This window comes from Thamnophis elegans, chromosome 14, assembly GCF_009769535.1.
Source record: "Thamnophis elegans isolate rThaEle1 chromosome 14, rThaEle1.pri, whole genome shotgun sequence".
NCBI lineage: Eukaryota > Metazoa > Chordata > Lepidosauria > Squamata > Colubridae > Thamnophis > Thamnophis elegans.
Window position 1 is genome coordinate 20,674,382 of NC_045554.1, and position 25,742 is coordinate 20,700,123.

At 53.4% G+C, this 25,742-nt stretch overlaps 1 protein-coding gene across 1 annotated transcript; it reads left to right on the top strand.

The window, feature by feature from the left end:
- The first annotated feature begins 10,442 nt into the window (after positions 1-10,442).
- Positions 10,443-25,400, top strand: USP31 (ubiquitin specific peptidase 31). Its single transcript, XM_032231413.1, has 15 exons — positions 10,443-11,841; positions 12,182-12,270; positions 12,662-12,754; positions 12,935-13,070; positions 13,792-13,936; positions 14,189-14,372; positions 16,276-16,387; positions 17,266-17,360; positions 17,629-17,706; positions 18,191-18,320; positions 18,696-18,815; positions 18,935-19,160; positions 19,399-19,557; positions 19,831-19,983; positions 20,185-25,400. The coding sequence occupies exons 1-15, from the start codon at positions 11,596-11,598 to the stop codon at positions 21,675-21,677; spliced, it is 3,459 nt and encodes a 1,152-aa protein (XP_032087304.1). The 5' UTR covers positions 10,443-11,595; the 3' UTR covers positions 21,678-25,400.
- Positions 25,401-25,742: the final 342 nt, after the last annotated feature.

A 25,742-nucleotide genomic window follows, 5' to 3' on the forward strand; every position in this document is an offset into this window, starting at 1 on the left:
CCTACCAACTAGAAATCAATGCCCGTCGACCTCATGGGCATCCAAAATAGAGATGGCAAGATACCATCAACAAAGACATGGAAGTCTTGGGCCTGTGTCCTGGAGACACAGCTGACTGTGCAAAGTGGTGTTCAACGATCCGAAAAGCGGACCCTGCATCTGCGGGAATACGCTAGGAAGAAGAAGTTAAATGTCTCTCATAGAGTGCCTGATACTGATCTTCTAACCATGTCCTTGTTTGAGCAGATGCTCTAGGAAGGGGCTTTGTGTGATCCTTTGTTGGCTTTGGAAGAGGCCTTAAGCAGAAGGAGCTTCTCAAGGAAGTGTTTGAGAGAAGAACACAGTTGTTCTGTCCAGTCAAGCCAATTACACTAGCTAAATCGCCTCTACTTCAGAAATTTAATCCATCTTGAAGTTACCACGGGTGAAACAAAGTGGAGAAATGTACAATTGTTGCACACTTTGTCCATATTCTCAGTTGTTGTAAACTGAAAATTCATTGAAATGTAACACAACCTAGACCTTGGAGGCCTCCGGGGCCTTATCTGCCAGCTACGTTGACCCGCTTTCTTCCCGTCCTTGAGTGGGAAGGACTTTCTGTTAGTTTGCCACTCTTCAGCAGCAGGGCAGGGAGTCTGGGCTCCTGTCACAAGATGTAAACCAACACTCAGAAACTGTAAAAAAGAGAGTGGAGGAGGAGGAGGTGGTGTTAGGTATTTCAAGACATTTTCTTTTCTGAAGGTGTTTGGCAGCACAAGATTTAGCAGTAACTGTAAGTCTCTGGCTCTCCCCCATCCCCCATCCCACCTTGCAAATCCATGGCTGTGGTGTTGCATCTTAGTATGTAAGGAGGGATGGAGGGCTTGGCCTGGAGGCAACTTGGGTATGGTCTACAATACATAAGAAGCAAGCGTTTCCCTGAGCTGAGAGTTGGAAACGCATAGGGAATGAACCGGGTAAAATCTGCAAGGAAGCCTATCAGCATAAGAGTGGAAGAAGGAAAGTTGAGGATAATCTGTTTAAACAAATAAGAGATCAAAGCTTAATGCATATAAAGAGGATATATAATGTACTAATACAGATGGATTCGGAAACGGAATTGATTAAAGTCTGTATGATAAAGTGGGCTCAGAATATTGAAGAACCAATAATGCTGGACACGTGGGAAAGAATATGGGTAAGAAATGTGAAATTTACACAAGCACAAAATTTGAGAGAAAATTTTTATAAGATGTTTTATAGATGGCATTTAGATCCTAAAAAGCTGGCTTCTATGTATCCGAATGTACAGCCTAAATGTTGGAGATGTGGTTCTCTCGATGCTACATATTTTCATATATGGTGGACATGTCGAAAGGTTAAGGCATTTTGGATAAAAATGTGGTGGATCATGCAAAATATCTTCAAAAGAAGGATAAAATTCACTCCTCAGATATTTTTACTAGGTATATGTACTGACTTTACAGCGATAGAGACCAATCTGGTTCTGCACTTAATAACGGCAGCAAGACTGTTGGTGGCGCAATACTGGAAGAAGGAAGACGTGCCTACAACTCAAGAATGGACATTGAAAGTTACAAACTTAGCCGAGATGGCTAAAATATCAGCATATCTTAAAGACCACTCAAATGAGAGATATAAACGAGACTGGAAAAAATGGATTGACTATACACAAAACAAATATGGGACTAAGAAATTCCAGATAGCCTATGCTTAAGATTAGGAATAAGTTAAACTGCTTAAAGTTTGGGTAACAGCAAGAAGCTGAGTCCAACGTAGATTTGTTAAAAAGCTATACCGTGTACGGGCTCTGGGAAGTCGGGGGGGGGAGGTGGGGTCTTAGGGGGGAGGGGGGAAAATATAGTATGTGTTAGATTCTAAAGTAACATGATTGCACTTGTATACTGTGGCTCTTTAATTTTAGTGTAAAAATAGGACAAGCTGAATATATTGATAGACAGTAGAAATACACTGAAGGGAGGAGTAAAGGGAAAGAAGAAAGAGGGGTAGAGAGGGTGGGAGAGAGGATTGGAGGGAGGAGGAGAAGAAAGGGAGGGAATGTATTGGGAGAGAGGAGTGATAGAGGGGGAGGGGAAGTAGGGAAGTAGAGGGGAATGTTGGAAGGAAGAACGAAAGTTGGAGGGGGGCGAAAGAGGGTGTATGGTGGGTCAAGGTGGTATATTGGGTTTGTATTTGGGGGGGTATTGTTGACAAGAGGGAGGGCTGTGTTTATTGTTCAATGTTATATGCCCCGGTTATGCACAGTATACATGTGACTGTACAAAATGAAATGGAAATAAAACATATTTACACTAATATTTTAAGAGTGGAAGAAGGAAGTCAGGAAAGCTAAGATAGAAAATAAACTTGGCTTGAAAGAAAAGCAAAAGTAACAGGCCTTTTTGGCTATACTGGTGGATGGATGGATAGATGGAGGAAAGGAAGGAAGGAAGGAAGGAAAGGAAAGAAAGAAGGCTGTTCCAGTGCTCCATAGAAGAGCATCTGTCCTGGGTAATTGCAGACTAGCATCCCAGATGCCCATGTGGGTCAGAAGCCTGGAACAGATAATTAAGTCATCAGCTTTTCTCTGCCCCTGGGCCTTTTTTACTTTGCAGTTGTTCCTTTCATCAATGTTGTAATCTGGTTTTTAGCTTTGTTTTTAACTATAGCTTTTATGTCATTCTACTGTTCTGCCTGTAAAGTGCCCAGAGGTATGGAAGTGTGATGGGCAGTATAGAAATGTGGTAAATGAATAAATAAATAAATGTAGCTGTGCTAAATGCTAAAGGCATGGCTTGGCAGAATTAAGCCATGCCAAACTGACCTGATCTACATTTATGACAGGGGGATCAGTTTAGTTGACCAAGGAAAGTAGCATCAGCAAGGGACTTGTTTCCCCTGATATTCTGGTGGAGACAATGACCATGCCTGGGCTGCACTTAGCAAAGGTAGGTTGGTGGCTCCTCATCAGGTTGAAGAGAAATGTGAAGTATTGCAGGCTCCGTTCTGCATATATTGGAACTGACTTGGCTGAAGGGTTAGAAAATACAGCTTTTCGATCTGCAAATAATACAAAGATTGGGGAGGCTAAGAGGAACCTCTCAGAGGTCACGTTTCAGGGGGATCTTGACAAGCTGGAACAATGGGCAGAAAGCAGCAACAACATGAATTCCAAGAGAGACGGTATCTTTTGCCTTTGGGTAGGGGAGATCAAAGAAGAGTCTGGGGGAGGGGGGAGCCCAACGTGGGTGGCAGTAGATTCAGAAAGGAATTCAGACCGAGCATGAACCAAGGTAGTGAGGCAGCTGCAAAACAAACAAGCAAAAATCAACCAAAACCAAAAGAAAACAACCTCCCTACCCCAAACCCCAGGCCGCAACAACAGAAACATCTAATGCCAAAATCCAGAGAAGCCTTTGTTCCTCTCTGTCCTTCATTAATCAGAATTCACACAAATATTTCAGCTTTGGGCTGTGCAACCTGAGAAGGACTCTGACAAACTGGAGCAAACTGGGAAGAGGTCTGGAAGGAGAAACACCTCAGGAACAGTTGGGGAATGATTGGGTCTATTTAGTCAGAAGAAGATAATATTTTAGGGTGACACAATAGCTGTTTCCGAACAGATGTAGAGTTGTTCAGAGGCGCTTTAGTAGGTGGGGCATGAAATGGTGGGGCTAAATTGCAAGGAGGTGGATTTGGTTCGACATAAAACCAGAATCCAAATATATGTCCTGTTGCAGGGTGGCAATAGCAATAAGATGTATGTATCATTCTGCAGTGCTTTATAGCCCTCTCAGATTGGTTTACAGAGTCGGCATATCCCCCCCCCCCCAACAATCTGGGCCCTCAATTTACTGACCTGGGAAGGATGGAAGGCTTTAAGCTAGTCAGGATCGAACAGCTTGCAGTGAGCAGAGTCACCCTGCAATCTTGCATTCAAACCACTGCGCCACCAGGGCTGCCCAAGGAAGTGGTGGGCTCACTTGGCTTCCCATGTGTCTATCGTATAAAATGTGTGATTGGGGATTCTTGCAGTGGGCTGAAATGGATGATTCCTACAATCCCTCCCAACTTTTAGATTCTGTGATGCTCTGAACTAGTCAGGACAATCTGGCTCTGGTGGGACATCCCTTGGGTGCCTGAGAACATTTAAGTTCTGACAATACTGTTTGTGTGCCAAGTGCGAACACCCACATCTGAGGTTACTTATATAGCTGTTGAAGTGCAGGGGGGGGGGGCACTGTGATGTTGCTCTTCAAGGTAGTAGCAGCATATTGCTTTTTGCTTATTAAATCTGTGGCTTTGGGTAGTGGCAGAATGGCCCCCTCTCTTCTTAGCCTCCCCTTCTGTGCCTTGTTGGTTTTAAAGCCTTGTAGAATGCCCCTTCTGTGGCTTTGGGTCTGGGGTCTTCTAGCCATTCTTCCCACAGCGAGTCCATGACGGTCCCCTGGGAGCTCTTGGAAGAAGGTTCAGTTGGAAATGGGAAATCCACATGGGAGAAAGCGGGGAGAGTGGATGAGGTTGGGGGAGACCAGGCCTGCCATCCTCTTAATCTAGTGTTTCTCAACCTTGGTCACCTGAAGATGCCTGGACTGCAACTCCCAGAATTCTGGGAGTTGAAGTCCAGGCATCTTCAGGTAACCAAGGTTGAGAAACACTGCCTTCTTAATCCTTCATCTGCGCCCCCCCTCCTCTCCAGCTGAAAGGCCTCCCTGGGCCAAAGGCAGACATTATGGCCCTCATCAAGACTTGCTAAAGAAGAGCTCTTCAGCATTTGAGAAGAGCGTTTGTTTGCATAACCTAAGAGGAGCTTCTTCTGGGTATTTTAACAGTTTCTTGCCCTGTTTAGGCTGGCATGTCAACAGCTTTTTCCTTTGGAAATCAAGTGCTGCCTGGTTCACAAGGAGGCGGCTTCTATTTATCCCGATGCGACAGCTCAGGGCGGAAGGGAGGCTGCTGTGGGAGGGCAGGGCGGAGGGCTTCAGGAGCCTGGAGCAGACGCAGACTGACCTTCTTTTGCTCGTCTTCCTCGAGGGTGGGGGATTTTTCAGTCTTTGTGTCCCTAGAAAACCTTTTTGCATCCTGCAGGGTGGGCACTGCCTCTTCTCCAGCCACCACAGGGAGAGAAGGCCCGGACAGTCTCAGTCTAGTCAGGGCTCTCCAGCCTTGGCAACTTTAAGACTTGTGGACTTCAACTCCACCGGCTTCGCTGGCTCAGGAGCTCTGGTGTTGAAGTCCACAAGTCTTAAAGTTGGCAAGGTTGGAGAGCCCTGGTCTAGTTGACTTAAAGACGTGTCTCTTTCAGAAAGGAAGCATGCTGCCATGTTGGCAGCATGTGTTCATCCTTGCTCTATTATAGCCACCCTGATGGAGCCCAACTTGGTTGGGTCAGGGGAGCTTTCTTAGGCTTTCTGTGCTGGGCCTTAGGGGACCCCCCAAAGCCTTGCAGAAGCTGTGACTCCCAATGGTTTACCTTTTCCCCTCCAGTTCCTCTGTCTGTGACAGGGAAGCTGTACTACGGACGGTCTCCCCACATCCTTGAAAGGCTATTTCATTTCTATTTCTTCCCCCTCTGGTTTGCCCAAGGCCGTGAAGGGGCCTACAAGCCAAGTAAGAGGGGCATTTCGGACCACGTTATCCATCAGCTCATCCGTCAACTGATGGGCCTTGGCGACTTTTTCCCAACTCTGAGCTAGGATGGATCCCGGCAGATCCTGGAAAGATCCAGCGGTCATGAAGGCGTTACGGAGCTGGTCGACGTTCTGGCGGACGAGACCCAGTTTCTTTTGAAGTCCAGCCGGTAGACCTTGGAGGTTGGAGATCAGCGTTGTGGTAGCCGACTGCAACTGTTGGGTGAGGCTGCAGGACACCTCCAGAGCTTGAATTTTGATCTCCTGTGGCTTGGGGGCCTCCTTCTGAGCCCCACCTCAGGAGTCTGTTTCTGATGCCACTGCAGCCACATCTGGTGGAGCTTTTCCTGGCCACTTTGAATCTTCTGATCAACCCCCTGCTTGACACACACTCACACAGAGAGAGAGAGACACACAGAGAGACAGAGAGACAGTCAGAGACAGAGAGACAGTCCCACTGGACCAGTAGGGACAGATGCAACAGAAGGAAGGTTGCCCTGTTGTTCTTCCAAAGACTGAAAGCCAAGCAAGCAGTGGAGCTCTGGATCTGTTTGCAGCTCTTGGAGGAGGATTCAGAGTTTCGGTGGACTTTCTGGTTGCACGCAGTCGTGGCTTTGTTCTCCCAGCTTTCCTACCACGTGTGGATGGTGCCGGAGGGAGGGGTGTGTGATGAGAAGAGCCCGGGGTGCTGGGTGGCCTCGTTGGCAATGGTGAGCTTGGTGTTGGGTGCTGCGTGTGTCTCGCTCTTCTGCCACCGTTTCCTCAGGCAGATTGGCCAGAAGGGAGAGGTCACTCCAGAGTCTCTAGTAATGCTTTTCTGAATGGGGGAGTGGACGATGGGATGGGGCATCTTGCTGATGCTTGGGGTGGGCAGTGCTTCACGTCTCCACTTTGCTTCACTTCTCATCAGCGGCCCTCTGGTTCCATGGGAGGCCTGGCAGCAGGAAAGAGCCGCCTTTGGGGTCCGGGTGAGCAGCCCAGCCGTTCCTCCAGAAGTTCCTGGGGGCCTTGAGCAGAGGAGGCTGCGCTGGCTGAGGCGATGGGCAAGGTGTGGAGTGTTTTGGCAAGGAGGTTGCTGTGCACGAGAGACTCTCCGGCAGAGGAAATGGCTGATGCCAGGCAGTGGCCCCTGCCAGATGTTTCCATACCAAGTTGGCCTCAAGACCTTTGGTGGCAGCTTTGGTGGCTCCAGAGGAGTCTTCCTGCTGCTGGTGTCACCTGCTGGGGCTGCTTAAGGAAGGGGTGGCCGGGCCCTGCACTGGGTTGCCTGGTGTCACACTGGCAGATCTTGCTTGAACTTGGGAACCTTTGTTTAAAGCACCAGACATCTGTTCTCAGCAAGTACAAGATGCCCCTTTTGGCTTCTCCTCACTTGCATTTTCCTGCCTCTCAGTGCCGTCTTCTCATCCTGCTGCAGCCGTTGGAGCAAGAGGGGGAAATGCTATTTCCCTGGGGGGAAGGGCAGTAGTGAAAAGTTGGGGAGATGAAGGTGGGCAGCCCCCGTGTCCCCTTCCCCAATTACCTCCGGGAGTGGTCCCTTAGATGGCCACCGGCTGACATTTGATGGTGGGCAGAGTTCCCGTTAGATGAGCAGGTGGTTCCCTACCAAAGTAGGCAAAGAAAAGCCCCTTGCCCTCTTTCACTCTTCCGTTGATTTCTGGGGAGTCAAAGGGGACTCCCCAGAAATCAGTCAAAGGGGACTTCAGCCCCTCGCAAATCTGCCGCTTGGTTTGCGTGAAAAAGCTGCTGTGGGGTTCCTCTTTCACTACAGTTTGATCCAGCAGCCAGTTTGCCTGTCACGTTTGTGCTGATCACGCTAGCTTCCACGTTGCATGGATGTGCTCCTGGGCTGAGCTCACACACGGGGCGCACGTGTGCACGGCTTCACTTGGCGGCACTGAGCGTGTTCACCCAAGCGCAGAGCAGACAAGCCACCTTCTTCCATTGCTCCTTGGCTGTCAGGGGGTCCCTGCTCCTCCTGGCTGGGAGGCTGTGCCGGGCCTCTCTTGCCCTGCCTGCCAGCTGGCTAAGATTCCCCTCCTTCAGATGGCTTTTGTTTTCACCCAGAACAGCCTCACAAATGGTCTCAGCTCCTATTGTTTTCACACAACTTGTGTGCCTCTGTCTAAACGCGGAGACAGAGCTGAGAATCCGACTCCAGGTCCTTCTAGATCCAGCCTAGAACCAAGGAACAAGTTCCTGACAGGGAGATCAATTAACCAGACTCCATCACTGGAGGCTTTTAAGAAGAGACTGGACAGCCATTTGTTTGAAAATGGTACATGGTTTCCTGCCTGAGCAGGGAGGGGTTGGACTAGAAGACCTCCAAAGCCCCTTCCAACTCTGGTAGCCTATATTCTGTTTTTCAAAGGCTCCAGATCAGCCCTTCCGGCAGATTTAGAGGCAACGTCCAGGAGAGCTTAATCTAAAAGAGTCCTGTCTGTGGCCCCTCCTTTGGGAAGTGGGGGCTGTGTGCACCTCAGAGTGGTGCCTATGGGGACTGTTCCCCCAGGGGAGCTCATCTCTCCAAGGCCTCCTGTTGGATGCCAGCCCCCTTCTCTGCTTGCTCTGCAGGGTGCAAAGCAGGGGGCCTCCCCAGATGCCCCTGGCTTATTCCCTTTGCCTGCCTGTCATGGGAGGCGCAGTTTGTGTGTTGTGCGGCTCTTCCTGGGCTCCAAGCAGATCTTCCGCCTTCCTCATCAGCCACCTGTTTGCAGGCTCCTCCTTCCCTGCCCCGCCCCCGTCTTGGCTTTCTTTGCTGTTTTGTCTGATGAAAACTTCATCCTAAATTGCAATTCAAGCTTTGCTTCCTGGGGAGTTTTGTGTGTTTCTACTCTGTGACTTTCACAGCTGAAATGTGGGTCAACAGCAGATAAAGAGGGGTGAGCAGTCAAGGGATCCTCCGTGGTGGTCCGTGGGAGGAGGCAGCTGCCCCCCCCCCTCTTCCCACGGTTCAGTGCCCTGACATCCATCTTCTCTTGCCGGCTGATTACGGTGCTTGGATGAGGTACACGCAGCACCCCTAACTCAGCTGAGCCCCCACAGCTGATGGGCTGGCAGGCATGGAAAAGAGGAGGATGGCAGTGGGGGACTTTGGGCCTGGGGGCAGGCAGGCAGGCAGGCTTAAAGGCCCTGGTCCTTCAGGGACCCCAGCATCAGTTTGCATTGGGGAAATAAGAGCAAGGGAAGCAGCTTCACAAGATTTTACAGGTAGTCCTTAACTTACGACTGGTCACTTAGTGATTGTTCAAAGTTACCACCGACCTGGATAAATGAAATTTATGACCTGGATTTGAAATCCCGACAGTTGACAGACTGGACCTCAGGTGCTTGGCAACACAACCACATTTTTGTCGGTTTGCAGCATCTGGCAGTCAACATTTTACAATGGTTTTGTAAAAACAGGCCCTTGCGGTTTTCGGCGAAACCATGTCCATAATGAACCATTGGTGACTGCTCCCAAAGTATCATAAAATCATGTGACTGTCCTGTTTTATGACCATAATGGGCAGGTTGCATTACTGCCTTAAGTTGAGGACTACCCATACTTCAGTTAATAGATGTAATAATTTAGGGATATAAATTTTCCTCTGTTTCAGTTTCTCTCGCCTCCTTTTCGCTCCCTTTCCTGTGGCTGGTCCTGCATTTCATCATTTTCTTCCTCTTGGATCTGCCCCCTTATTTTCCATCTTGAAGCTGGCCGGAAATGTTGGCCATCCCAGTGGAGCAGGGACCTTTTCCTGGCCAGGCAGGAGCAGAGAGGAAACTTTCTCAGCTTTTGTCTTTTAAATTCACCCATCTGACTGAAATGCTGTAAATGCTTCATAGCGCTAGAAAGGATTCACGCCACAGATTCATAATTAATGACTATGCCATTCTCTCCGAGTGCAAACGCATTATAAATAAGTTATAATAGTAATGAAACAGACAATGAGGGGGGGGGGCATTTCTGCCCTGAGTGCCGTTCCCAGGGGGTGCCTGTTGAGGGGAAGGGAAGGGCTTAGTTGGCATTGGCATCAAGCTGGTACCGAAGCCCATCCCTGCCTTGCCCCACCTCTCCATTGGTTTGGTATGTTTGTGAATTTCCTCTTGTTTTGTCCATTGGCCCAGGTGAGCTGACAGGCTCAAAAGATCAGGACCACACATAAAGCTTCAGTTAAACTGATTTATTACTCAACATGCCTTTGTACAAGAATCTACTCAGCTAATGGTTAGCACTATCTTGGCGCAAGAGAATTCAGGAGGGGATGCTCCATTTGTGGCTACCTAGAGACTCTAGGCTGCATCCCCTTTTGACTCCACCCCTAGGCTCTGCCCTTCCTCTCCTCCTCCTCCTCCTCCTCCTCCTCCTCCTCCTCCGTGAGCTGGTCTTTGCTAAACCTGGGAACATGCTCAGCCTGGCAAGTTTTATAGAGCTTTATAGCATTCTCTGGGTGGTTTACAAATATCAGCATTGTCCCCAACAATCCCATTCCTCATTTTATCGACCTTGGAAGGGTGGAAGCCTGAGTCAACCTTGAGCTGGTCAGGATCAAACTCTTGGCTGTGGGAAGAGTCTGCCTTAGAGATGGTATCCAGCAGATTCTGAGCAGTTCTGGAGAACCATAGCAGAAATTTTGAGTATTTTGGAGAACTGGCAAATGCCACCTCTGGCTGCCCCTGCCCCCATCTATTCTCTGCCTCCCAAATCCCAACTGATCGGGAGGAAATGGGGATTTTGCAGTATCCTTCCCCTGCCCTGCCCACCAAGCCCTGCCCACCAAGCCACACCCACCAAGTCATGCCACGCCCACCAAGCCACACCCACAGAACCAGTATTAAAAAGTTTTGAATCCCAACACTGGGATTTTGCCTGCAATGCTGCATTCTAACCACTGCGCCACCACGGCCCTCTGCAGGCAGCCCAGTAGAAGAATGTGGACTTCCAGAGAGTCCCCCTACTGGTATGTTTTGGGGGATAAATTGGTAGCAACCTGGTGGGGGTCAGGGACCTGCGTTCTCTGCCTCTTCCCCTGCTAGGTAGTTGTGTGCCTGGAGGGCCCCGGCTTTGCCAGCCTGCTGCAGCTGTTGATCTCCCTGCTGTAAGTGAGATTTTAGTAGCCAGTCACCTGAGCTCCTTTGACTTTACCAACCCCCGCTCCCCAGCCCTTAAGCTGTTGATTTCATGTTCCTTGCCCCTTTCTAGGGGGTGGGGTGGGTGGGTGCTGTAGGTGGGAACTCCTCCTTTTCCATAATGGCTCAGTTGTGCCAGACCTTTCTACTAAAAGAGGCCTCCTCTGTAGGGGACCATTGCAGTGGTTTTGATGAAGACCTCCCAGTCTGGCCTCCTTGGCTGGCTGGAGTTGCTGTCCAGCGGTCCGGCCACTCGGGCTGATGCAGGAGGAAGCTCTGAAATCTGCAAGGGGAAACTTGGATTTGCGCTGCTTCTTTTAGCCCTGGGGAGGAGTCTGTACTCACCCCTGGTTTGGGTTAGGGTTACGGTCACTCTCCCACCCTGGAGCACATCTGCCTGTTGCTGTCCTTGGGGGCTTCCCTGCAAGGCATTTGGGGTCCAGCGGGGCAGTTTCTGCAGGAGGGCTGCCCGTTGGCTTGTGCGAATTGCAGGGGAAGGGGTGTTTGTTGTTGCCTTGTCCCTGACTTCACAAGGCCTTCTGGTCACTTACAATAATCCATAAAACAAATCGATGGGAATAGATTGTACAGTTGGGCCATCGTCACTCCCTCCTGGTGTTTCCAAGGGTAACCATGTCCTAGATATTGGGAGCTGTTCCATCAACACTGAAGGTCATCGGGGGTGGTGGTGGTGTGGTGGTGTCATTTGAACGTTTAGGGATCCATATGGGTGGATCAGGGCCCTCCCCAAAATCCATGCCTGTTCTCCCCCATCCCAGTCGGCCTCCGTTGTTTCCACTCAAGAAGAGGAACTGGGCTGGTGGGCAGAGGAGATTGTAGTGAATACCGCCTGATGGTTTCTGTGGTCTGGAGGTGGTCCAACTTTGCCTGTCAGATGGGAAGGGTCCTGAAAGCAGGGTGGGGGGGCTCTCTCAAACTCTGGGCTCTTTTTCCACAGAGCATTGTTTCCAAGAACGCCTTGCAGTTCCGCGGGAGCTCACAACACGATGCACAGGAGTTCCTGCTCTGGCTTCTGGACCGAGTCCATGAAGATCTCCACAATTTAGTGAAGAACAGTGATGGGAGAGCGGCTGTGAAGGTGAGGCCCTCTGCTTTGGAGCCATTTGCTCCTGGCTTGGCTGCAAAGGAGCCCCATGGAGAGAACGATGGGAGGCTAGAAGATGAATTGCACCACTGGGTTGAACTCACTGGGTTGTCTTGGGTAGTTGCCTGGTTTGTGTTCCTTGCTGGGTGTCCTGCTGGGATCACAAAAGGCCTGTAGGCAAAAACGGGCTTCCTGGGAGGCAGACCTTGGGGTGTTTTAATTTCTCCAGTGTTGCTCTGGTGGACTTCCGGAGAGTCTTGGCTTTCAGGTTGTCCTTGGGGTCAAATTACTGAGGACCAGACTGACTGGCCTTCCTGAATCCCTTTCATTTTAGCCACCGTTGGAAGAAGATTCCCTGATTGAGGGAAGCCTCTTGCCAGTCAACAGCACTTTTGTTCAGGAACTCTTCCAAGCTCAGTACAGGTAAGGGGCCCTCCTGCTTTCTGCTCCCCTGCCTTCACCCCGAAGAAAGGGAATCGGTGGAGCTCCTCAGAGCCAGCCAGTAGGGCTGCCCCTGGGCTGCCCCACCCAGCCTGGTCGGTCCTTGGTTCATCCTGCCCGCCCTGGACTTGAGCCCTGAGACAGAGCGTAGGTGGCCTTGGCTTCCAGAGCATCTCTAATTCCCACCACCGGAAGCCGAGGGCAGCTGTCCTGGCTCTGCCTATCATGTATCTGACAGGATGGGATGCCCCTGGGTAGCAAAGGGGGCTTCCGGGTGGAAATATCAGTACGAATGCCGTCTTCTCACCTGTGGGGCTCCCCTCCCCCCTCTGGCTTTACTGCATGGGGTGAAAAAGGGCCTTTCCTGTTCCAGGTCATCCTTGACTTGTCCTCATTGCCAGAAGCAGAGCAACACTTTCGACCCTTTCCTCTGCATTTCTCTGCCAATCCCGCTGCCTCACACGCGGTAGGTCTGCAGGGCCCAGATTGGGTCACCCCAACCGGCAGATAGGAAAAGAAGGGATGGGAAGCTCTGGGGGACTGAGGGGAGAGAGCTGGTCTCTCCCTCCCCCGTCTGGTGGTCTGAGGGAGGGGCCCCTTCTGGTGCAGGAGGGGCCTCCTCAGCAGCCTCTCTGGCTCTTTGCAGCCCACTCTATGTCACCGTGGTCTATCGGGGGAAGTGTTCCCACTGCATGCGCATTGGAGTGGCCGTGCCTTTGTCTGGAACAGTGGCCCAGCTGAGGGAAGCGGTGGCCAGAGAAACCAAAATACCTGCCAAGCAGGTAAGCCGGGGGGCTATTTGGGTGGTTCTCCCTCCCAACCAGACTGCTCTCTCCTGTCTGTTGAGCCTCCCAGGGTGAGCAGATGCTGAGGGCTGCCTCTGTTCCCTGCCGCCTGCTCAGGAGGGGGAAGCCAGCTGTTCCTGGTCTCCCTAGGAAAGGAATGGAAATTAGGTGGCCCTGTTCATGATGCCTTTAGGTCTGGAGCCATCCAAGATAGTCCATGACCACCAACAATGCTGGCTTAATTATGGTTTGAGACAACAGCAATAACAATACACTTGTATGCCACAGTGGGTGGTTTACAGTGAAGAAGCATTATTTGCATATTGCCATCCACCATTTGGGTCCTCATTTTACCGGCCTCAGAAGGATGGAAGGCTGAGTCAACCTGGAGCCACTCAGGATCGAACTGCTGGCAGTCAGCAGAGTCAGCCTGCAGGGTACTGCATTTTAATTACTGTGCCAAGAGACAAATTCTTAGAATAAGCACCACATCCATCTCCAAAACGGAGGGCGCAATAGTGCACGAGGTCGCGTGGCTTTTGGTCTTCCCTGAGCGGCTGGACTGACTGGGCATTTGGTCAGGCCGATCTAACCCAAGCGCTGAGTCTTGGCAGCTCTGCTTAGAGGAAGGGAGTGGCTGGGGGAGGCGTGGCTGAGCTGGGATGCTCGGCTGGGCCAGGTTGTGAGAGAGACAGGGCTGTCCTCTGGGCTCCTGCAGATTGTGCTCACGGAGATGTATTACGATGGCTTCCACCGCTCTTTCTCTGACTTGGACGACCTGGACACGGTGCAAGAGACCGACTGCATCTTTGCCTTTGAGACCCCCGAGACCTTCTGGCCAGAGGGGATCCTCAGCCAGAGAGGTAGGTTGACTTGTGGGAACATCTGTGGGTCTGGGCCCTCCGGGCAAGCCCTTCGCTGGGTGGGAGGTCTGGGTGGGCCCCCCTGCTTTGCCCTGTGGTTTGCCCTTGGATCTCCAGACTGTTCCAGAGAAGGTTGAGTCTTGGCCTCCCATCCCATCCCTTAAGCCTTTTCTGTACAGTCTGGATTTGGGGAACAGAGCCGGGCCTTCCGCTCTGGGCATCTTGGCTGAAACTCTCCTTGCTCTCTTCCAGGAATCCATGCCAACAGCAATCTGAACCACTTGAAACACAGCCTCGACCATGCCAGGTCTCCCACTTATGCCCAGGTGAGGCTGGAGAGCGGCAGTGCCCGGACAATGGCGGCAGCGGCTGCCCCGAGCAATAAGCTGGTCATCTTGGTGTGTAACAGAGCCTGCAGTGGGCAGCAGGGAAAGAGGTGAGCCTGGGGGCCTGGCTCTCACCTGGCACTTTCTTCTTTTCCTTGGCCTGAATCTGTTGAAGGTGGCACAGGGCCTCGTCGCTGACGGTCCCTGCCTGGCCAATCCTATCCAGCAGGATTGGCACATGCCGGAGCCCTTCGATTAACCAAGTGCCACCCATTGGGGCTCCGGAAATGCGGCTTCAAAAAATCGAGTTGTGTTAATAGAATATCAAAATGGATTGGGGTGAGGAGGAGTTGTACATTGGGTTCTGGGTGTTGTGGCCCACCAGTGGAGCTGGCAGCAGAATCGGACAGTGAGGAGGTTGGGGAGGAGCATGGGCCAGTCCTGGAGTCTGGGAAGGCTCTGACGAGGGCCCTGTGTTGGAGGCAGAGACAGGGACAAGGCCAAGGAGCTAGACAGCTGTGGGGCAGAGGAATTGTTGAAGCCTGTTTCCAGTGTGCACATGCGCAGAGCTGCCAGAAGGAAAGAACAACTCAGAAATCAGGGTCGACTTGGGAGTAAAGTCACAGGTAGAAGGTGAATGGCCCCTCCCATAGGAAATAAAAGAGGAGCGAAAGGGGAGGGGGCTTTTGCAGGAAACCATTTGTTCGTTAAATTCATTTCAGGAGTGTGAAGATCTGTCTGTGAATCTCAGAGACTCTGTACCCAGTCTTTCCTTGCACTTTCCTTGGCAGCTTTCCAAGATAGATAAGGTCTGTAGTCATAAATATTCCTTTGAAAGACTCTTTGCCAGGCCTTGCGGAATGTGAAGGAGAGGAATTCACCTTCGTTTAATAAAAGGGGTTTTGTCAGGCTTGGACTCTGCCTCCTGCTTTCTGGGGAAGCCGAGGTCAGAACGCTGGGTGACACTTTTAAAAGGTACATTGCCACACCAGCCCATATTCAGAGGAGTTGAACCAGGATGGACAGGTAGTCCTTGACTTACGACTGGTTTCTTAGCAACCATTCATAGTTATAATGGACCCCCACCTGGTGTCAGAGTTTTGATGCCTTCCTCCCTTCCTCGATCACATGGCTGCATTTTTGGCAACTGGCCCAAATTTATGGCCATCCCTCAAGCCATGTGACTGATTTACAACACTTTTTCCAAAAATTTGCATTTACTTCTGGCTTCTGGCAAAAAATACCCCATAGAGATCAACGGGTTTGCTTATCAACCACTGCAAAAGGTCATACAATCGTGTGTGGGGAGGTGGGGTGTGTGTCATGTGAAGACCCATTTTATGACTCATGATTTACAAGCAGCCTTTTGCTGCCAAAGGTTCTGGCAGGGAGTGGGGTGGGAGGGGGCAGGAGGCCCATTTCATCCTGGGAGGCTGAAGATCTGTGACCAGGGCCTTAGGATTTGCTTGGAGGTGGGGGGCAGGGGGACCACAACTTTCCACTGCTAAAGATGCTTTATAAAAATGTATTCATTCATTCATTCCCTTTGAATAGCCTTTCATCTCAACCAGTGACTCTGGGTTGTGAACAATCATAAAAACATTTAAATAGTTAAAACAACACACACAAAAAAGAAATTAAAAACAGAAACCAAGAGATATTACACGTAGTCCTTCGTTTGCTGACAATTCAAACTTACTCTGGCACTGAAAATGACTTCTGACTATTTTTAACACTTACAACCATTTCCGCATCTCCACGGTCCCTTGATCAAAATCCAGATGCCTGGCAACTGGTTCATATATACGACGGGTTGCAGTAATCCAGTCAGAAGCTCACAGGTCCATGAGTGACCAGAGCCTCCCAGGAATAGGTACAATTGGCGCGCAACCTGAAAGTGTGCAGAGGCCCTCCAGGCGATGGCTGCCACTGCTTCCCTGGCAGGAACCAGGAGGCTCCCCGGATTGCGCAGGGGGTCTCTATAACCAGCTCTTCGTTCTGCTCCTTTCTCAGGTTTGGCCAGCCCTTTGTGCTGCATTTGGAGAAGACCATCCCTTGGGACCTTCTGCAGAAGGAGATCTTGGAGAAGATGCAGTATTTCCTGCGCCCCTCAGCGTGCATTCAGGTATGGGGCATCCTCCCTTTGGCCCTTGTGCCTCGAGCAAGGAGGGAGAGCTGGTCTTGTGGTCATTGCTGAACACATGAGTGTTTGCAGTTTTAGTTGGCATTATTAAAATTCCTTCCTTCCTTCCTTCCTTCCTTCCTTCCTTCCTTCCTTCCTTCCTTCCTTCCTTCCTTCCTTCCTTCCTTCCTTCCTTCCTTACCTACCTACCTACCTACCTACCTCACTACCTCACTACCTCCCTCCCTCCTCGCTCATTCCCTCCCTCCTATTTTCTCACCAACAATCATGATAAGTTGTGCCAATCAAAATGCAAAAGAGCAAAATGTTTGGGGGAGATTATGTAAGACATTGTTAGAAACCACAATGGTGGGGAGGCTGAGATGTCTGTCCTTCTTGCTCACTGCTTACAAGTCACGTAGAGGCCCCTGAAGGAAAGAAGGTTGATCACACAGTGAAATTGCAAAACATTGGAAGGTGTGTGCAGGGGATCCTCAACTTGCCACTGCAATCAAGCCTGGCAATTTTTGCTGGGACCTGGAAGAAAATGGTGGTTTCTGGCAAAAGCATTGGGAGGGCTGGTCGTATGACTGCAGAAGGTTGCCATCGGCCATAAATTCAGGCCCAAAATACAGTCATGTGACTGTGATGTGTGTGTGTGTGTGTCCGTTCTCATTTGTTGGAACTCCGAAACCGGTTGTGAGTTGCTTTTTGGGGCTTCTGTGGTAACTTTAACCGGTGGTAAGTTGAGAACTGCCTGTATTTTGGGGAGGATTCTGGATTCAGTCTTCTGGCTGAACTTTGGGGCGTGTGCCCAGGGATGGTCACTGTGTCTCTGCCTGTCCTCTGAGCAGCCCGCCCTCTCCTCCCCTCCCACGCAGGTGTGTCCGTTCAGCTTGCGAGTGGTCAGTGCTGTGGGCATCACGTACCTCTTGCCTCAGGAAGAGCGGCCTCTCTGCCACCTGATGGTGGAACGGTGAGCGGGGCGGAGCTCTTGCCTAGGCCTAAGGAGCTGCTCCTCCACGTGGAGCCATGCAGAACGTGGCTCTCGTGGCTGCGGGGGGGGGGAGGGGGCTGCTGAGGGCTTCACCCATCCCCCATCTTTGGAGGAGCAGGGTCTCTGGGGCGCCAACAGCCTGGAGCCCAGGTGCTTCTCCAAAGGGCCCCTGACCTCTAGTCCCGTGAGGAGGGGCTGGTCCTGAGGGGCAGGGCGACTCTTCTCTTAGATTCTCTTCCCTTTGCAGAACCTTGAAGTCTTCTGGGACAGGCGGGACCCCCCACGTGAAGTTGGTGGTCGAATGGGACAAGGAGACGAAAGACTAGTAAGGAAGAGCCGGGCTCTTGGGAGGGGGCTTACTGCAGACTCCAATCAAGGGGCCCAGATCAGGACTGCTCTGCAGGGCTTCCCATGCTCCCCAGGGTGGCTGCTGGCAGAGGTAGCAAGGCGAGTGGCGTGTCTGGGAGGCATCAGCCAGCCTTCCAGAAGATGCTCAGAGGCATCCGTGAACCCAAGGGGCAGCCCCTTTCCTTTGGACCAATCTACACACACACACACACACCCACACACACACACGATGCCCTGTTGGCCCTGATCCTGCGGGCCTTGCAAAGGCAGCCGAGAGCCGTCTCATTCCCGGCCAGAGCTGCCCATTGGAGAGAATCCCATCCTGATGGATTCTTTCAGGCTGGCTGGCTGGCATGGGCCATTTTCCTTTCTCTCTGCTGCCCGGAGTGTCGCTCTTTTCAGCTGGGCGGCCACAGAAACACACAGGAGACCAAATGCCCCCTTCCCTCTGCGTGTTGCAGCTTGTTCATCAACACCGAGGAGGAGTACATCCCGGATGCCGAGAGCGTCCGCCAGCAGAGGGCGCTGCACCAGCAGCCTCAGTCCTGCACCTTAGCCCAGTGTTTCCAGCTCTACACCAAAGAAGAGCAGGTCAGTGGCCTCGGGGGTCATCTCCCCCTCATCCCCCCCCCCCGGCTGAAGGGAAGGACACAGCGCTCTCCGTTTGGAGTTAGGGGGCACAGAGCCTCCCTCAAGGCTTTCTCTTATTTGCTACGGGAAATAATCTGAGCTTTGCAGCCTGAAAAAAGGGGGGGGGAGGTGGGAGGAGAACCACCTATTTCTTACTGCACCCCCTCCCTCTTCTGAAGGGCTGGGAGAGAGAGGGCAGGGCTGGAGGGAGGGGCGGGGGCTGCTCTCTGCCTCCTAACTGGCCACAGCTGTGCTCCGCTCGCTCTGCCTTGCTTGGAGGAAGGGCCAGGGAAGGCCTCCTGCTGTGCCTCTGACCCCCTCCACCCACACTTCCAGCTGGCCCCCGATGATGCCTGGCGCTGCCCCCACTGCAAGCAGCTGCAGCAAGGAAGCATCAGCCTGAGCCTCTGGACGCTGCCTGACGTGCTGATCATTCACTTGAAGCGCTTCCGACAGGTGAGGGAGAGGGCTTCCTGGGGCCTCCTCTGTGGCCAGGGCCAGTTGGTGGGCTTCCCCCGGGTCTGCCTTGTGCGCAGCCGGCTGGTGATGTCTCCCCGCTTCTGCCTCTTCACCAGGAAGGAGACAGGCGGATGAAGCTGCAGAACATGGTCCGGTTCCCCCTGACTGGCCTTGACATGACCCCTCACGTGGTCAAGCGAAGCCAGAGCAGCTGGAGCCTGCCCTCCCACTGGTCCCCCTGGAGGCGCCCCTACGGTCTGGGTAGAGACCCCGAGGACTTCATCTACGACCTGTATGCAGTGTGCAACCACCATGGCACAATGCAGGGGGGGCATTACACAGGTGACTGAGCTGCTGCAGCCCTTCGGCATCATGGGTGGATCTTCCCCTGGGAGGCCTGCCCCCCCCCTCCCCCAGCTCGATCTGTGTTTGGATCCCTTGGATTCCCAGCAGAGCCTTCCAAGGGCCCTCCCACTGGGGGGAGCTCATCTCCTTTCCTCCCCCTTGGGTTGGTGGGCTGGGGCAGGCCGCCACCTTGCCTTTTGGAGTCCGGCTGTCCCTGACGCAGCCTCTCCTGCAGCCTACTGCAAGAACTCTGTGGACGGCCTCTGGTACTGCTTTGATGACAGTGAGGTCCAGCAGCTGGCCGAGAACGAGGTGTGCCAGCCCACGGCCTACATCCTCTTCTACCAGAGGCGGACGGCCATTCCCGCCTGGTCAGCCAACAGTTCCGTGGCAGGTAAGAGCTGCGGCCGCTCTTCCCAGTCTTCCTTGTGGGTCAGATGGTCAGAAGCCTTCCTTCTGGTTCTCCGCCAGGCCTCAGCCCTTGGCTCTCCCGCCTGACCCACCATTCCCAACCAACTGAGTGACCCCGCAAGAAGAGCTGCCCATCGGCTGCTTGAGTCAGTGGTCCCAGTAGGACCCTGTGCTGACTCCAGAGCAAGGTGCCGTCTCTTGAACTGTGGCCCCTCGAGCTGCCCCCTGCCTGACAGGTTGCCTTTCCTTCTGGCAGGTTCCACCAGCTCCTCCTTGTGTGAGCACTGGGTGAGTCGGCTACCGGGCAGCAAACCGCCCAGCGTGACCTCAGCGGCCTCCTCCAGGCGCACCTCCTTGGCTTCCCTCTCGGAGTCGGTGGAGCTGATGGGGGAGCGGAGTGAGGATGACGGTGCGTATGCGGGAGGGATGAGGGGGGTCTTGGGGACTGGCTTCCTTCCCAGCACTCGGGTGCGAGCCTCTTGCCCCTGCTGCTCCGCCCTCTGCGCGGGAACCGTGCCACCGCAGGGGTCCAGGAGGACGAGGAGGCGCCTGGCTCCCTGCGTGGGGGAGGCCAAAGTGACGTGGTGACTCCTGTCTTTGTGCCTCGCAGGAGGGTTTTCTACCCGGCCCTTCGTGAGGAGCGTCCAGCGCCAGAACCTGTCTTCCAGATCCTCCGTGACCAGCCCTTTGGCCACCAATGAAAACGGGATCCGCCCATCGTGGTCCCTCTCTGCCAAGTTGCAGATGCGCTCCAACTCGGCTTCTCCTGTCCACGGCTCCTCTTCCACCCTGGAGAGAATCGGAGAGTCGGCCGATGACCGCGTGGCCACCTCCTGCTTTGGTAGCCGGCGGAGTCTGTCCGGCAGCCCCCTGGAGCCCAGGGCAGGTGGAGGCAGCCACCGTGGACAGCAGGACTCTCTGACACTCGGCAGGGCCCCGCTGGCAGTCATGGAAGGGGTCTTCAGAGAAGATGCCCCAGCGTGGAAAGCCCCCGGCAAGGCAGATACGCAGGCGGACAGAAACGGCCCCCCTCTGGGCCCCTTTGACAACAACAACCAGATCGCCTTCGTGGACCAGAGCGACTCTGTGGAAAGCTCTCCGGTCAAGGACGCTCAGAACTTTGGCTGTCTGGCCAAGCCGGACTGTGGCAGCCCCCTTCAGGCCCCTCCCTCCCAAGACAGCCTTGGGCAAGGCAGTGGCTTGAAGTCCGAGCGGGCAGTCTTGTCCAGCCAGGATTCCCTGACGGTTCACCGGCTGGTCGCATCCCCCCCTCCCTCCAAAGCCTTGCCGAAGGCCTCCCGTTCCCGGAACAAGCTGGATTCGGGCAGGGCCAGTGGGCACCCTGCTTCCCCCGCAGCCAGGCCAGGCAAGAAAGATGCTGCCGTGAAGGGCCCCGAGGCCACCTCTGCCACCTCCTCCCAGCTGAAGCACCGGCCGGTTTCCTCGCCGTCCTCGGCAGCAGCCAGAAGGAGCTCCTCGGGGGGCTCTGTGCGGGGACACCCCCCCTCGGGCAAGAGCAGGACTTCGGAGCGCGGCCTCAGCAGGGAGGGCTCTAAGCTGAGCATGAGCTCGGAGAAGAGCGGGGCCGCTAGCCCACGCACAAACTCTCCCCGGCTGGGCCAGGCGCGTGGGGAGGGCAGGGTGCCCGAGAGCAAGCACGTGCGCAGCACTTCCCTGGCCAGCCTGCGCTCGCCCGGCCCCGGCCCCCGCTCCAGCCTGAAGAGGGACAGCAAGTCAGAGGAGAAAGGCTTGTCCTTCTTCAAGTCTGCCCTGCGCCAGAAGGAGACCCGCCGGTCAGCTGACCTGGGCAAGACCAGCCTGCTCGCCAAAAAGGTGGGGGGAGGCTCGTGCAAGGCTGCTGGGAAGACCCTCTCGGAGGAGAAGCCTCTGGAAAAGGCAGCACTCCCCAATGCCAGCGTGGCTGCCAAAGACCCCCTCATGCCCAGCAAACGCTCCCTGCTGACCGCTTGCAAATCCCAGTCTTCCCAGCCCGAGGGCAGCCCCAAGTCCCCCGGAGGGGGCAGGCCGGCCATCAACAAGGCTCTGCCCAGACTCCCCCCGGGGGTCTCCTCCTCCGCCCGCACATCTTCTGTGTTGCCGTGATCCGCCTCTACTCGGCTGCCTGGAGGGGTGGCCTCCTCCTTGTTTCCCGTGGATGGGCGAACCTCGTTGCTCAGGCCCCTCCCGGTTCTGCCCACTGTGCCAGTCACGGTGGGCACTTGCAGGGCTGTCCAGGGACCCCCCCCCAGCCCGTCCATGGAGCCCTCCTCCTGGCACAACTGCAAGCCGGGAGGTCTCGCCAGGCGTGCCGTCCTGGGGCCAGCCAGGGCAGGTGGTGGCCCAGCTCTGTGAGCTGAGAAGGCCCACAAGGGAACCCGGGGCACAAGTGGTCCCCTGGTCCGGCTGTGCTGCCCTCCCTCCTTGTCTCCCCCTGTTGCAAGCTTCCCCAAGGGCAATATCTCAGCGCTCACATTATTTCTCAGGTAAATGCTCAGCCAGAAGTAGGAGGAACCGAAGACTCTGAGAAAGGTGCCTTCTCTCTCTCTGTCTCTTTCTCTCCCTCTGTCTTCACATTCTTTTCATTCTGAAAGGTTTCTGTTGGGGGGAGGGGTGTTGCTGTTTTGATGGCCGGCTTCTGGCGAGAGGGGCGCTCTGCTTTGGGGACCCAACTGGACCAGGCTATTTGTGTTCTTGCTTCTTCTCTGGGTGGCATTTCAGCCCAAGACCCCCATCTTGCTCCAGCCCCCCCTCCCCCCCCCAGTGGAACCAGGACTGTGTCTCCCTCCCCACGTTTTTCCTCCTGTTTCCCAGGCAGTCCTGGGTGCTCTGGCCCTCTGACAGCCGCCTTTTCTTTCTTGCTCAGCTGCTCCCAAACATCCTCCATGTCCGCTGGCTGGGTACGGGCATACAGAAAAGAAGGATGCCTTAGATCCTCCTCTCGTCCTCTGGGTGGCAGGTGTGCCTCCTCCCTGGGCAGAGGTTTTCTTGCTGCCTCCAGATGAACTCAGCCCCTCCCTCTGTGGTTGACCCCCTAAGCTCCTCTTTGGCTGCTCTGCAGGGACTCGGTCTTCTTTGCCCTGGCAGCTCTAGGAGGAGGCTGTTGCCCCCTCCCCAGTCTTGGACTAGAGTGTTCAGGAGCCCCTGGAAAGCAAAAGGGAGCTCCCTTCCTTCACGGGAAGTTCACAAAGGAACTTCCAGGAAGCTTCTCCTACTCTGTAGGGCTTTACCCCTTTGGAACAAACTTCCTCCGCTAGCTCCATCCAAAACCATTGGGATCAAATTCCCAAAATTCCTCGCCCCCCCTGCTGTGGCCTTTTGGCAATCACAGTCTTGTCCCACTGGGGAAGCACCGGTTGGAGAAATTTGCTTCTGTTGGAAGGAGGATGAACTTCGATGCTTCGGTTTGGAGAAGAGCAGCTGGCTCTTGGGTGGGGGCAGAGAGTTGCAGGCTGCTCTCTTGTCTATGTGAGGCACAATAGGGGTGTACGTGTGTGTGTGTGTGTGTGCGCGTGCGTGCGTCTGTGAATTTGCTGTACCAGCAGTTCATGCAAGAAGGAGGAGGAGAGCTGGTGGGTGTCGGAGTCCACTTGACCCTTGAGGTCTCTCTCCTCTATTCAGACTGTCTTCTTTGTGGAGTAAGAGCCGCTTGCTGGGAGCAGCCCTTCTAAAGCTCTCTCTGGCCACTGTTTGGAGCCTCCTCTGGTGGGGGCTCCTCTTGGTTCTCCTTTGTCCCATGGACCTCCTTCCATTGAGAGGAGGAAGGCCCATTTGCTTCTGTTGCCAACGTTGCCATCTAGGGCTAATGCGGCATCTGAACAAGTTAGCCTAAGAATCGAGGTGTTGTGTTGATTGTGTGACGCCGCAATATCCTATCTAGGAAGCTTCTTGAGTTCTTGGGGTTGGGTTGGGTGGGGGTGGGGATTGGTAGTAACTAATTCTGGCATCCTTCAAAGAGGATGGGAATCACGTCCATCCTTGGCGGGCATATTTCTTCCTTGTGTGGTCATCCTTCCAGTACAGAAGAGTCCAATTCCTCATCCCAGAAAGCTTTCTTCTTCTTCCTTTTCTTTCTTTTCTTTTTTCTGATTAGGTTGGTGTTAATTTGTACCTTGCTCTGTTAGAAGAGGTACACCTTGAACACTTCACATTACTTGTCCTCAATACGCCACACGAAGCCTTTGCAATTAACTTTGCAGCCCGTGCTTTAAGTCCGTGTCTTTACACACAGATGAGGCTCAGATCAGCTCAGAGAAGGACAGGGAACCTCCACGCTCCAGGAGTGACTTAATTCTGTGCTTGGCAATCACATCTGGAATGCTGAGCATGGCCAGTTACTTTCCTCCTACTACTGAAGTCCAATTTGCATGGTGCCGCTCAGCTGTTCCCTATGCATGCCCGTATTAAGTATGCAAACAGCTCTTGCAAGCTACAGTAGAATACACTACCGGCAAGGATAGGCTCCCCGTTTCCCTCCTGGTGTTTCTAAGTTGCAGCACCTTCCCTCGCTGTGGGCCGTGTCACCTCGGGATGCTGGAGTGCCGTCTGGAGGCTGCAGCTCAGGCATCCTGGGTTGTGTTGCAGGAATTTGGGATGGGGGGGGGTCTTTGTCTGAGCTGCATGGGATGCGTCTGAGGAGCCCACAGCCTTTGTTCCTTGCTTTGGTAGACCCCCCAAAGCTTCCCTTCTGTGACCCTTGGTTGACGTCTGTGGATATAAAACTTAGCTGTGAAGTACTTCAAAGAAAGCAGGCAGTTTTTCTTATTGTCAGCTACATTTGTCCTTCTAAGCAAGAGAAGCTATGCAGCTTTTACCCCTCCCCACCCACGTTTCGGCGCTTGGCTTCATGAACATTGTCAGCCCCTGGCAGGTCCTGGGAATGCCAGCCACCTCCCCACGGCCCAGGAAGGCAGAACTTCGTCCTGGCCAGGGGGAGTTGGCTGTTGGGCTACGGCCTGCAGAGTCGCTTAGGGGGGCCCTAGAAAGGGCACCAGGCAGGACCCCTGGGCCCCCAGGACAGGCCTGGTCTGACTGGTTCAGTGCCTTCTGCTTAGCCATTCCGGAAACCCCTCGGAGGTGGGGGGGGTGAAGGCCTTTGCGCTTGGGAATTCCAGCTGGAATGACCTTTGTGGGGAAATCTTTCTTTGCTCGTTTCCTGGTTAATCTGCCGATGGGTCCAACATAACCGCACAAGCAACCAGGGTTTAGTTTTAATCTGGTGAGTTGACGTGAAGGTTTTTCTTCACTGGGGGGGAAAAACACGCTGACCCGAGAGCCAAAATTGAGAGACTTAAGAGGAGAAGAAGGGAGTTTGCCACACGTGGAAGTTGTGGAAATTCCTCAGGGCCCCAGAAGCATTTCTGAGCTCAGCCGGCCGGCCGCCTCAGATTCCACCGTCTCCGGAAGGGGCAGCCAGAGAATCCAGCGCCGTGGAGACCCAGCTCACCTTTGGCTAAAGCTAGATGCTCAACCCGACGAGTCAACCGTGGAGACCCGAGTTGCGCGTGAGGAGCCGCATGCTTCCCTCCCTTTGCCCGCTGCTGACTTTGATACGTGATCAGAGTTTCTGTCTTTTTTTTAAATCTCTACAATCTGCTGGGGGGGAGGCTGTGTCTCCTTCCCAGAAGGGGTTTTAACTTATTTCGGAGCAAGTGCATGAGAGTGTGTCAATGCCTTTTATTTATTTGTATGCACTTTTAATATGCAGAATTTATATTTTTATGTTTTGGAAATAATTTCCTTTCCTGAAGAAGAGTTTGGATACAAGGGATTGGATGATTAACAGTAAAAAATGTAATAATAGTTCAATAAATTTACAGTGTACAAGGACTCGCATGAGGGAAAGCGTTTTTCTTCAAACTTCAAACCTCTCTCCTCCTCCCCCCATTAAAAGGTCAGGGCAAAATCTCCCTCAAGTGGAGTTAGAACTTGGTCGTGTTTTTAGCAATCACATGAAAACGATTTACCCCCGTTTCCTCTGGATGCATTTTTGCAACTCCCCAGTTCAAAATCGCCAAACTGCAGAACATCCAGCTGGGAGGGACGGGGGGCCAGTTCAATCCACCTCCCCACCCAGTGCAGCCCTGGGACCTCCATGCCTGAGCCTTGATTCCCTCCAGGATCAAACCTGGTTTCTCCTGGGCTGCCCAAGTCCCTGAGACCCCCAGGATA